The sequence below is a fragment of the Balaenoptera ricei genome, chromosome 9, assembly GCF_028023285.1.
Source record: "Balaenoptera ricei isolate mBalRic1 chromosome 9, mBalRic1.hap2, whole genome shotgun sequence".
Taxonomy (NCBI): domain Eukaryota; kingdom Metazoa; phylum Chordata; class Mammalia; order Artiodactyla; family Balaenopteridae; genus Balaenoptera; species Balaenoptera ricei.
Window position 1 is genome coordinate 93,002,647 of NC_082647.1, and position 13,988 is coordinate 93,016,634.

At 42.5% G+C, this 13,988-nt stretch overlaps 1 protein-coding gene across 11 annotated transcripts in view; it reads left to right on the forward strand.

Moving 5' to 3' along the window:
* The window catches only part of MAGI2 (membrane associated guanylate kinase, WW and PDZ domain containing 2), a 1,337,104-nt gene that overhangs the window by 1,265,395 nt on the left and 57,721 nt on the right, over positions 1-13,988 (forward strand). For all 11 annotated transcript variants that reach the window (XR_009505080.1, XM_059934073.1, XM_059934076.1 and 8 more), the window contains one exon: positions 10,375-10,513. Coding sequence is in view for 10 of the 11 variants with exons in the window: in XM_059934073.1 (XP_059790056.1) it covers positions 10,375-10,513 (139 nt within the window). In the remaining variant the exon portion in view is untranslated. The remainder of the gene's footprint in view (positions 1-10,374; positions 10,514-13,988) is intronic.

Consider the following 13,988-nt stretch of genomic DNA (forward strand, 5'->3'; position numbering starts at 1 on the left):
CAGCCAAATAAATAAATAAATATATTTTTAAAAAATGGTCCACATCCAAAAAAAAAAAACCTTAAAAATAAATAAATAAATAAAGGCTTCCAAAAATAGCTTCTCCAGTACGGGCAAGGTTATCACCACCTGATTTTTATGTCTTGTTCTTATTTTCTTAATTAAAGCCTTCGTCTTAGGTCATTCAGGCTGCTATAACAAAATACCACTGACTGAGTGGCTTATAAACAACAGAAATTGATTTCTCATAGTCCTGGAGGCCAGAAGTCCAAGATCAAGGCACCAGCAGATTTGATGTCTTATGAGGGCCCACTTCCTGGTCCTGTGTCATCACAAGGTGGAAGGGACAAGGGAGCTCTCTGGTCTCTTTTCATAAGGGCACTAATCCCATTCATGAAGGCTCTGCCCTTTTGGCCTAATCACCTCCCAAAGGCCCTGCCTCCAAATAGCATCTCCTGGGAGGTTAGGATCTCAAATGTGTATTTGGGGGGCCGGGATACAAACATTCAGACCACAGCAGCCTTCATATGTCATACTCATTCATTGTTTTAAAATCTGTGCCCATCCCACCTCAGTGTTGGTGCTTCTTTTGTTCTGCTTTCCCTCAGATCCATTCTCTTTCCTCCTCTCCCTATTCTGTATCCTTGGGGACTGATCGCTATGTCTGCATCACCCACACTCTCTTGCCCCCTGGTTTCCTGTTGGGTTAGGCTGATGAGAAGCTCTAGTGGGAGGTCAGAGGGCAGGAAGAGAGAAAAGTGTGTTCGTTTTCTATTCCTGCTATAACAAATTACCACAAACTTAGTGGCTTAACACAGCACAAATTTATTATCTTACAGTTCTAGAGGTCATAATTCCAAGTCAGTTTCAGTGGGTTAAAATCAAATTGTCTTACCAGCAGGTCTAGTTCCTTCTGTAGGATCTAGGCGAGAATCCGTTTCCCTGCCTTTTCCAGCTCCTGGAGCCACCTACATTCCCTGGCTTGTGGCCCCTTCCTCCATCTTCAATGCCATCAGCGGAGCATCTTCCCTCACGTCTGACCTCTGTCCTGAAATCTCTCTCTCAGACTTTGACCCTTGTGATTATATTGTGCCCACTCAGAGAAGCAGGAGAACCTTCCCATCTCAAGATCCTTAACTTACACCTGCAAAGTCCCTTTTGCCATGTAAGGTAACATATTCACAGATTCCAGGGCCTAGATGTGAATGTCTTTTGGGGGGATGTGATTCTGTCTGCCACAGAGAGGTTGGCACATTTCTGATCCCTTTTGCTCCCTGCCTCAGTGCTCTGGGCCAGCAGTGCTCCTTCCTTGACAACTACAGCTCCAGTCAGGTGGCCCGTCTTTCACGGTTCGAGCTCTCACTAGGTCCCTGTTACTTTCTATCCTCCCCCGGGGTCTTCCAGACCAGAGATGGTAATGGCATCTGCCATACTTATTTAGTGCCTCAACAGCCCTCTTTGGTTGTCTTAACCCTGCCCACACCTCTGAAATAGTCCCACCATTAAATTATCTTCAAAATCCCAGCTGACTGATACATCCATCTGGGTATACCTTTCACTCTAATTCACACTGTTAACATCAGGTCTGGAACTGATGTGTGTGCGCACACACACACACACACACACACAAAGTAAATGCAAAGGCAATTTGCAAGTAGGTCAGCTTCAGGAAAACAAGGAGTGGTTATCATGTGCCTATATAGCAGTCATCGCACAAAGACCAACGCTTGCATCTGGAAAATAAATCTATCTGATTAGATAAGTATGCAGAATAATAATCCCTCATTTTCTCTCAATTACATCCAGGGAAGGAAAATCACAGCCTACATCGGTCCACAATGGAAACTTTTCTTTTTGATTTGCTTTTGTTTATTTTTCAATCAACTAGGGAAACTGACTTCATGACCTAACGTAAGCGATTTCTGAGCAAATGAATAAGCCACTAGCTGAGCTGCGAATGATAGCTTTCTATTCTTGCTCAAGCGGATGATTTTAAGATATTTCTCCAGTCTCCTCTTCTTGCCTGAGCAGTCAAACCAACATATGAAAATGGAATGGTTGTGCTTATTTTTCCCTTCATAGGAAATATTTTGCTTCAACCAGCTTGTCTTTAAAATCTTCTTTGTATTTCTGTCTGTTGCCACACTTGCAGTTATCTCTCTGTCCTGGTTTAGGGTTTGGATTATCTGCCCAGCATTCAAGGAGGTTCTTTTTCTAAGAACTATTTATCAAAATCATAGAATTAAAAAACAGCATTAACACCCTATAAGAATTCCTAAAAGGCAGCACTTTTGGGGACTTTAACCTCTCAGTGATATTTTCAGAAAATTGTTTGCCTTATTTCTCCATTAAATACATTTTCAGCAGCTCGGCGGCTTCTCTCCTAGATTCATTGTGAAGAACTTACCACTGTGTTTCATTTTTTTCTCTCTTCTACCATTATGATGACAATGGTGGTGATAATGATAACTACTACAATTAATAATAAAAGATTATATTTGTATAATACAGAGTTTACAAGGCACTTACGTACACTTTATATTATTTGATCATGGTCAAATCTGGTTGACATATACCATGAAACCAAATTTAAAACTTTTTACACATTTTGCTTAAATTTGGTTTAAACAATAAGGAACATAGAGTCAAAACACAGATTCTGAAAGCTCCTTCTTTCAATTGTTCATCCATCCTTTGAACAAATCTGTATGGGTATTTCCCATGTGACTGAGTCCCTGCCTTTGGAGGGCTTACAGCATTGTGATAGGCAAAGGTCAATAAAGTTGTCCCTTGTTATCTATGGAGGTTGGTCCCAGGATCCCCACAGATACCAAAATACAAGGATGCTCAAGTCCCTTATATAAAATGGCATAGCATTTACATATAAATGACTTATATATAATGTATTTGCAAATATTTTGCATATAAAATATGTTCTCATAATACATGATCATACTTTAAGGCATCTCTAGAGTACTCATAATACCTAATACAGTATAAATGCTATGTAAATAGTTATAAATACAATATAAATGTTATGTAAATAGTTGCCAGGCATGTCAAATTCAAGTTTTGGTTTTTGGAACTTCCTGGAATTTTAAAAAATATTTTTCATCTATGGTTGGTTGAATCCGTGGGTTCAAAACCTGTGGAAATGGAGGGCCAACTTTTAAAGAAATGCTGAGGAAAGGCACCCAACCCAGGACTGATGGGGGATCATAGAAGGCTTCCTGGATGCAGGCATACCTGAGCTTTGCCCTAAGGGATGAGAAGGATGTAGTTATTTGAATGAGGAAAGGCAGAGTCTAGACAAAGGGAACAACATCTGCAAAGACACAGAAAGAGAACTGCTCCACCCAGAAAGCATTCCTAGAGCAGGGAATGGGGGACCTGAGGAAGGTCACATCAACACCAATTAAAAGCCCGGGAAGAGTGAGATTTAGAAAAAAAGCAATCTAATAAAATTCCCTGTATGAGATTAGTGTTAGTAATATTTGACAAAGAAAAAGGAAAGTTTTGGTGATAAAGATACCAAATTATAATTTAGAGTTGACTTCCACAATTGGGCTACTACATTATCTTGAAATTTCAGATATATTTCCATGTTTTAATTTAGAGGATTTTAAAGGTAAGAATGAGAAGTGGAAACTCTTGAACGAAGAGTGCCCCCTGAATCTCCACCACAGTGGCCCCCTGACTTGAGTGAGCACCCAAGGCACCACCCCTGCCCAAGTCAGAGACGGAACATTTTTTGAGCTGTGACTAAATCTTTTCTAAAGGGAAAAGATTTCCCTACCCACATCAAGGCATAAGCCCTCAGAACTCTGCAGCGGCCCATAACTTCTTGTTCCCCTTCCGTTCCCCTCACCTCCATGACCCTTCCAAGCAGGTATGTGCTCGGGTATAACCTTGATTAAGGACTTTTCTGGAAATCCACCAGGGCTCTTTCACACTTCTCTTTGGATGAAGTTTCTTAAGAGATGTTGGGGTGTTTTCTTTTTAAGTGATTACTGTCTAGAACATAGCATAGAGTCTCAGACAGAGCTCAACATATAAATTAATTGAGGCAAATAAAATCCACATAGTTTCAGTGCTCTCAAATCTGAATTTCAATTTCCAGTGGGGTTAGAAGTTCTCTCTGGAAAAGCCTGCTGACTTGATGGGCTTCTGTGCCTTGCTGAGGCAATCGTGCACAGCAGTTTGTAACCGGAGCCAGGTCCTATAATAGGCACTTGGATGCCATCTAATTTAATCACCAGTCTCACGGAAGACATGGGAAGGTGAACCAAAGCACTCAGTGTAACCCCTTGGAAAAGAATTTTACTGTAATAGTTATTAAATAATATCTAACGAAGGTTAATTGTGAAAACAGCCATGATATATTAACGGTCATTATCGAGTTGAAAATCAGCCTGTCCTTTGCTCCAGGAGGGCCATTATGGCCCAGGTGTCCTTTTGTCAGAGCACCCAGTGATGATACCTGTGGCAGGCAGAAGCGAAGACTCTAATTCTGATTCTGTTTTTCTGATTTTATTCGAACTCAGCCTCCCTTCGTCTTTCTCTCGATCCTTTAGCATTTGTTTCCCATAACAATAACATACCTGTCTCTAACAATTTGTGTAGGTCACCTTTACTGAAACTTCATTTGGTCTCCTGGAAGTACTGTTGAAATTGTTATGGTTTGGCTGCAAGTGCCTAAGGCAGTATTTCAAGAAAGCTTTACGGTATATGCTAAGGTGCACAAAAGCTGAACTTTCATGAAAACGAAGACGGTCACTATAACTGAAAAGCAATGCTAACATTCATTTACTCAACCGTGATTAACCGAGGGCCTACTTGTCAGGAATTGTGACAGGTATAGATGACACAAAGGCAGTAGGTGCATTGCTTGCTCGTGAGGGGTCTAGAGTCAGCGGGCGAAACCAGCCTGTAAGGAAAGAATTATGACAAAGCTAACCTGTGACCTCGGACCATTAGCCACACAAATGGTCCACAGCTAAGTCTCTCATGAAACACAGACTAGAGACATCGATCATTGTGTTGGCATAAAATTCTAAAGGAGCGCAATTCCTCACACCTAGTCATAATCTAGGATCACTTCAGTCATGTATAATCATGTGAAATAGGTTCTTGTGGTGTGAGAGCAATTAGCTGATTGCAACCAGCCGGGCATGTTTGTGGAGACATCCAAGCAATCCTTGAGCAGAAACTACCACGACTTGGGGCTGAAGTAAGTCCAGGATTAATATAGTCCATATAAAGATTTAGTTGAGCCAAACCAAATACTTTCTATATGACTTTACTACAAAAATGCATACAGTATAGAGTTCAATTTTTTTTTTCTTACAACTTGAACTATTAACTGCTAAGAAATACTGAAACTTTTGGGAATTCCCTGGCCGTCCAGTGGTTAGGACTTGGCGCTTTCACTGCCGGGGTCCCCGGCTCGATCCCTGGTCAGGGAACTAAGATCCCACATGCCGCGTGGCGTGGCCAAAAATATATATATATATACTGAAACTTTTAATTTTACCTGCCTTGGCTTTCCAATAAGAAGAGAGGTTTTGGGCTCCCCTGGTGCCGCAGTGGTTAAGAATCTGCCTGCCAATGCAGGGGACACGGGTTCGAGCCCTGGTCTGGGAAGATCCCACATGCTGCAGAGCAACTAAGCCTGTGTGCCACAACTACTGAGCCCATGTGCTGCAACTACTGAAGCCCATGCACCTAGAGCCCGTGCTCTGCAACAAGAGAAGCCACTGCAATGAGAAGCCCGTGCACTGCAACGAAGAGGAGTCCCCGCTCGCCGCAACTAGAGAAAGCCGGTGCGCAGCAACAAAGACCCAACGCAGCCAAAAATAAATAAATTAATTAATTAAATAAATTAAAAAAAAAAAAGAAGAGAGGTTTTACCTGCAGGGCCTCGAGTAAGTTCGAGGATTTGGTAATAGTTTTGTTAAAGAAAAATCTGCCAAGATGTGAATAGAAATGAGTAGAAATGCAGAACTTGTTAGACTGGGCCAAGAAATGGCAGTCTTCTCTCACTCCGCCTTGCCCCTGAGACACTGCTGTAAGGTTGTCAGTTTCCCCAAGGGGACCACAGATAAAAGCATTTCTTCCACAGGAAAAAAAAAAAGAATGCCTAGGATTCATCTTATGTCCTTTGGTTAGTTTCCTACATGTGACATCTCCTTGATCCACACAAAACAAACACACACATTCCTGAATTACCTCTACCTGGTTTGGGTGTGTCTGTCTGTCTGTCTGTGTGTCTTTCTCTTCCTCTCCCCCATCTCTCTCTCAATTCTAACTAGAACTTGATACTTTAAAAATTCTCTAAGAACAAGTGGAGGAGATCTTTAAAGTTTCATTTTAGTAATGCAGCTCAATAGAAAATAGCTCCACGGTGTGTGGGAAAAGAAGACTACATCAGAGTCACAACCGGTCTTTTTCTTCATCCCTGAACGGGACGCACATTTGCCACTGTCACTGCGGTTGTTCTATCAAATTAACTGCCCCCCTCCAAACAGTTCACTGCAGTGTAGGAAAGGGACACTTCAAATGGCTGCAGCTGGGCAGCTGTATGGAGGTCAGAAGGTAAAGAGAACCTCTTCTCCCTCTGACAAACCCGTCTTATTCATCGGATGCTAAGAGGGTGAAAGTGAAAGGAATCACATCCCAAATTTATTTACGGAGCTCCCTGTAAAATGACTCTATATAAGGCTGATATTGGAATGAAACTGGAAAGTAAACCTTTTTACCATTTATGTCATTTCACAAGGAGAGATGGGAGTCTTGAGTCTGGGCCTGGACCGAGTTTGTTACCACTGACACTAGATCCAAATGAGTTGACCCACTTTTGCCGTCTGCCCAGAACACCTGTAAGGTTCAGATCTATGACCGTGGCAGCATTTCCATCTCATTGCCTGACCAGCGTCCCACCTCAAAATTTTTTTTTCTGAATTTGGTAAGATTTTGAACTGTTCCCAAACTTCCATTGCTCCCAGTGAGGCAGGAAGACCGTCTCCACTGGCACCCTGGAATGGACAGGGGCTTGGGAGAGACTGAAAGTCTTAGACAAGGGACTAAGGACCCTCGATTCAGCCAGCATCAGAGTTGTTTTCTTCTCCTTCCGAGGGGACCTCACACGGAAAGCTGCCAAGCCAAGAGGTCAGCTCAGGCTCCCAGGAACTCAATAAAAATAACAGCCCTAACTCTTCCCGGAGCCCAATCCTGAAAATCCCACACCAGAGACGTCAGCCCAGCCCCCGTGCAGCCCCTGAACCCCTCTGCTTCTCAACCTCCCACACAATCTCCCCACCCACCATTTCTCTCTCCCCGGCTAATTTTTTCTCCCTTAATTCTCATGGCTCTTAGTAGGGAAAAGGGAAAATAACAAACAGACAAGAGAATGAAAACATCAGATTTTCTAAGTGTGACTGTTTCTATCACACCACAAGATTCCTTTCACCTTCCACAGGGTTCTTGTTGAAATGTCAGTCTTGAAACAGAAGTGTCCTCAGGCAGTGCTGTCTGTCAGGGTTTGAGTTTGGGGTCAAGAGTGCTTATAACCCATTCCTGCATGGTTCTCAAGATGAGCCATGTGGAAATGCTTCATTCATTCACTCACAAATAGGTACAGTGCACCCCATACAAGATACACAGTCAAATGGGGCCTAGTCACTGCCCTCATGTGTCCCATGATTTTCTTCCCCACAGTCTCCCAGTTTCTCACCTGGATAAACAATGTGACAGCCTCACAACTTCAGCTCCCTTCCTCAGTCTCCCACTTTCTCTCCAATCCACCCTTCACACTGTCTCAGGCAGATTCCTAAACACCACTCTGCTTCCCTGGTCAACTTACCCCTTGTTCAAAGTTTTCAGTTCTTTGCTGTCAAATCTCAGGGTCTTGGCATATGCCGTCCTCTCTACTTAGAATGCTTTTCCTCCTCCTTCACCAGGGGCACTCCTACTGATACTTCAAAACTCAGTTGAGATGTCACCACCTCCAGGAAGCTCTCTCTGACTACCAGCCCCACTCTTCTAAGTTAGATGCCCCTCCCTTCTCTTCCCTTAGCACTTTGTGAATACCTCTGTCAGAGCAAAGAGATATCGAATAGTAATTGTCTTATTTACCCACTTTCTCTAACTAGACTGAGAACATGTTGTAAATAGAAGCTATACCATTTATCTCTCTTTATCTGATCTCCCCAGTAGACTGCCTAGCACATAATCAGTGCTCAGAAATTGTTTGATGAGTGAAGAAGCTCAAAGTTGAGGAGGGAAGACTGAGAAGCATAATTGTGTAATGCGGTGTCATAGATAACATAGCGGGGTGCAGCAATGACTGAGCAGAGGGATTGCACACTTCTGCCCGAGGAGAAGACAGGGTCTAGGAAGCCATCCCAGGGGAAAAGAGCTTGGGCTGGCCTTGAGGAAGATTGGGAGAGCACCAGGCCTATAGGAAGGAGAAGGCAAGAGAACAACGGCACATGGAAGGCCCTACCTGCCTCAGTCAGCATGATGCAGCTGGGGAGATCTCCCTTAGAAGAATGATACTGGTGACAATGTGAAGACATTGGTGGGAGAGTATTGGAATAATCCAGGTAAAGACCTGAATTGAGCTAGGAGCTCAGCAGGACCCCCAGGTTTCTGGCCTGGGTAAATAAATGGCGGTGCTATCACCCAGGATTAGGAATTGAGAGGACAAACTAATTTGGGAGAAAGAAACACCCGGTCTGCTGGTGTTGAGCTGGAGTGGCCTTCCGGACATCGAGGTGAAGATGTTTAGTAATCATTCAGGTATGTGAGTCTGAAGAGAGTAGCTGGGAATGAAGACTCTATTATAACAACTTCATCGGAACTTTTGTTTTTATCTCTACAATTTGATACTGTGCCTTGAGGTTTCAGTGAGGACTGCTGGGAGAGGGATAATTGGTCCCTCTTCTGCTACTGGCTTGGATATGCGGCCTCAGGCTAGCTGCTGGACCTCAGGCTGTGCCTGTTGCCTCCTGGGAAAGGTGACAGTTAGGGAGACCTGAAGAAAAATGGTGCAAACATTGGCCCTACAACTAATTAATTTAGTCTTGTCTTTTGTGATTCTTCTATGGAATGTGGAGTTCGTAACAGTGAGGCCAACCTCTTCCACTGCCTTAAAATGGTACCTTCCAAAGGCCACCGAGTACACAAAGGGGGAAGTCTTTACCTTCATTACATTGGGATCCTTGCCCCTTAGGGAGTCCTTTTTAGGTGGAGATGTCACTTCCTTGCTACAGTAAACTTGTGTTTGTTTTGCCCCCGCCCCTCTTTGGGGGAAGGGGCTTATTTTAATGCCCTTTTGCCATTGTGACAGCAACTTTTTGTTCCTGTTCTTGCCCAGCCTGAAGCATCAACCTAGATATTGCTCCCCTGTAGGGAGTTTATTTGTAATTCTGTCTGCATTATGGAGTTTAGGCTGAGATCTGCTTTGTTTCAGGAACTCAACTAAAACAGCATTTTTGCAAAGCAACTTACTGTGCTTTTCCTGGCTAATTTGTCTTAAGTGACTTGCACTGAAATCAAACATATTTTAATTCAAAGTTTCCTGGCAGTAATGGTACTGTGGGAGTTACATGAGGTGCTCATGGTTGAACCTCTTTTATTCCAAATATCTATTCACAAAGGCTAAACAGGAACTGCTAATGGAACCCAGGCACTTCCAGCAATTCAAGAGGGATTGGTATTTAACCAGTTTCTGGCAATCAGGTGTGAGCATGGCAAAGATTTAGCAAGGGCATTACTCATGTGTGGAGAATGGAGTCATTTTTAATTCAAAGGACTGTGATAGAAAATTCATCATCAAACCTGAATATCAACCAACCACTGTTTACAAAGACAGCAATAGCATAATAGCACCCAGGAAAGTTTAAATGATGCATAACAAAAATTCTCAGAGAAGCCCCAAAACAAATCATTCCACCCAACACTTTGAATTAGATGCCTGCCTAATGTGTTCAATGAAAAAGCCTTAAAATATTTACTTCTTGATTCAAAGCAAAGATGCCAGCTTACTTTGAATTGCAGTATCAAACATATTCCCTAATTTTTTAAGAAAATCCTAAACAGTTCAACTGTGGCCTCTGCCATACTGGCTAAATATAAGTGACATATCACAACCTCCATGGTCTAATATTTGAGGTTCTATAAAGGTAAATAAAGTTTGGTGGTCAGATTCAGGATGTAGCCAAGGATTAGCCTCTTCTAAGAAGCGGCAGGCTGCAACCAAATTGTTCAGTTGCTCTCTGGAAACTGGTCATCTACGGCTGCTTCTCTAATCTGTTGGAAATGCAACTTGAATAAAACCATCTTTGGCTGACTTGATGTCTCTTTAATTAACAGGTAGGAGATCAGATCATTGAAATCAATGGGGAGAGCACCAGAGACATGACACACGCCAGAGCAATAGAGCTCATCAAATCTGGAGGAAGAAGAGTCAGGCTACTGCTGAAGCGTGGGACGGGGCAGGTCCCAGAGTATGGTACGTTTCACGTTTTGATTTACCTTTTTTCTGTTTCTTCTGTGTACTGTAAATGCCTGTGCTTATTTATAAAACTACATCAGTTCCCTAATTCTACCTAAATATATATTTAGTGATCAATAGCTATAGGTATATACACATGTGTATATTTAAGCACAAGGTATATATTTCTGTGAGCTCTTTCTTTTGCTCCCGTATTTAGGTAATGTTGAAAATAGCAAATGTAGGACCTTCAGGGCATCTCTGAGTGTGCTGGGAGTTCTTGCCACATTCCTATATTAGAACTTTTGTAATTTGACTGATAGTCCTCTGTTCATTTGAGTCCACAGTAATTTATCAATTATTTCCTAAAATGGCTCGTGCATCAGACTGTCCCGTGAGATGTGTAACCGGGGCCAGGGGACAAGCAAGACCAAATCTTCAAGGTGTGAAGATTAAAACATAAACTTCAGTTCATGCAGTGGTTGCATTGCCTTGGCATTTAGGGATATCCCAAAAATTCACTCCTGTGTTGTATATCTGGATGCTTTTGAGGAAGGCTTTAAAATGCATTTTAATTCATAGGTTTGCCTTCAGAAGTTTTTAATGGTGTTATTTCCCAGCAGCACATTTAAGGCGAGGCTGACATCATTACCCTAGCATATCAGAAAGTGCTGCATGGTCTTTACATGAAAAGCAGAGAAACCTGAGCTGGTCTTTAATTAACTACAGGGAGTAACAGAGAGACAGACACAGACAGACAGATATCAGTACAGAGGTAGCGCAGATAATACCTGTCCAGATTAGGGAAATAGGATCTAACTGCTGATCGAATGAGTAGTTCAAATTGTTTGTTGATCTAGATAAATTTGATTTTCATTTTCACCTTTCCATTCCCCAAAATCTAAATAGTACATTTTCCTCTCAAATTATGCTTTCTGCCTAAGTTACCTAATAATTGACTGAACACTTCCTTATTAGCAGGACAGATATAATCCTGCATTCAGTTGAAATATCTGAATTCCACGGCCCTTAAATACTTTGTTTCCAGGGTCTTGAACACACCCAAAGCCTACAGGAGGGGCTGGTAAGCCCTCACATTAAGAGTAGGACACCATTCAGAAATTTCTGTAGGGTTGGCTGTATGCCCAAGGACATATTTCATAGCTTCCCATCCTTAATACTTGGATCTAATTAAATAATTTTAATTATTAATATTAGCAATAAGCGCAGGCCTGAGCCTGTGTAATGGCACTGGCATTCATCCCTTTGCAAAGAATCTGAACTCTTGAAATAGAATACCTTTTTGCACCCTAGAGCACATAAAGGGATTCAGTAATATGAAACCGACCTGTGAGATTCTATCACTTCTGAAAAAGATCTCCTTTTAAAGGTGTGTTTCACTCCATGACAAGACCTGTTATCTACATCCAGGGGTTCTCATAGAGTTAATGCTGTTCTTATTGTTCTAACAAATTAATCTTAAAAATTAACCTGAACAACACGGGTCTCCTGAACTTTCTATTCTTTTTGTAGAATCACTATTTGGTCCCTACTCTGAGCACCCACCACACCTGCTGCCGCTCTGTAGAGAGCAATTAGAATAGTCTGCCAACCAGCGTGGCGTAACTCAGACTGTAATGCATGAGCATGAAGCTGCCTCAAAGCAAAAAAATAAAAACATGTTTTTGAACAGCACCAAAATTCAAGATCATGTCGACATTATCCCATTAATTCTTAATGTCGTCTGAAAATATCTAGTTAAGGTTAAATTCCAAAATTAACCAACACAGAGAGTTTGATAAATATCTGGGCACACTTTTGAGGGACCCATTGTCAATACTCTTAACGCCAGCAGTACTGCAGAACTTCTGAATGTATTCTTCTAAAATGTAACATTAAATCATATGCACGGGTAGTGGTAGAGCTTGTCTGCTACTTTTGATGTTAGATTTGACATGGATTTTGACTGTAAAATAATTTTAGAGGTTACGTCACAAAAGAACAAGTTTAAAAGAATGAAGCAATCTCCTTTAGGGAAGTGAAAGAATAGTCATAAACTAAGTAAACATTAGTTCTTCAGGAAAATCTAAGTCCAAATTATGCATAAGAAACCAAGAAGGTTAGGGATCACATCAGCATTTTTGAGGATGACGCCTCAAATGATATTTCTGGAACCTCACAATGACTAATGAGGCTGTTTCAGGGTCCCCAAGACCACCCCACATTCGGAGATTTGCTTATGAGACTCCTGGGGCACAGAATATGGTTGTGCTCACAGCTCAGCTTTCAGACAGGGATGTAGTAAGGACACCCCTTGGGATCATAAGGCGGAATCGGAGGAATCCACGTGCAGGCTTCCTGATGTTTTCTCTGTCTCCCATGAGAGGCCACCCAGAGAGCTTTCTTCCCGAAGGAACAAGAATGAAGCAGCATATGCACGACCGTGTGGCTTCCTTGCAAGGTCCATGGGAGATTCGGCACCCGAGGTTCCCCCTGGGGGCTGGGCCTGCAGGCACCCTCTGCCTGGCACGTACCCAAGTTCCAGACTCCCAAGAAGGAAAGCAGGTGTTGAGCATAAACCACATTGTTCGTACAAACAGTTGAGGTACAGTGAGACGCCCTTATCGCTTAAGGAAAGCTATATATTAGCGTAGGGAACGGATCGCCAGTCACGTTCCCAGATGCCAGCCAAAGGCCAGCCTTGCAAGAAGGCCTTTCTAAGGATAGCAGTCCCAAGCCTGCTCTGGGAACTTGTGCGGCACCAGGAGCGAGCCGCGAAGTGGCCACACATTCACAGACTATGCAGATGCCCCCAATGTATGAGGAGTGCCCGAAGCTAAGCAACATCACGATTCCTCCAGCATCAGTTAAATAGACTCTCTCGTGAAGCACAATTTGGTTATTTTTGTTGTTGCCCAAGATAGGCTAGAGTGTGTTTTAATAAAATTGGCAAGGGGTGCAGGTAACAAAACAAGAGCAACAAGAACAATGAACGAAAATCCTTGAGCTTACTAGTAGATGTAACCAAGGATATAATCCGCTTTGTCCATATGCACCCTAATGACAGGAAAACTGATTTTTCTGTCAACTATGAGTATAATCTTGTGTTTGTTTCCTTTGTTTGCCCTTTAAGATCCCAATCTTGGCATAAAATCCAGCCTTAAAAGCTGGTTAAAGGGAGTTATCAGGATCCATAGCAGATGTTACGTTAGGGAAGTGTAGAGGCTTAACACAGCCTGGGCAAGAGTGAACTCTGAAGGTGAAGAGACTGGCAAACAACAGTCTCTGGAGGGGTTTAGGTGATAACCCTCAACCCTCCCTCTGATACCTTCAGAATTCAGAACAGCTTTGAAGCAAGACCCTTATCTGGACTTTTGGACACGTCAGGGAAAAGCTGATCTCAGTCAAGAGAAATACGAAACTCTTGCTCAGAGTCATTAAGGTGATCTGTGACAGAGAGATAAGCGCAGGTACAATGGAAAGAAAAAAATAC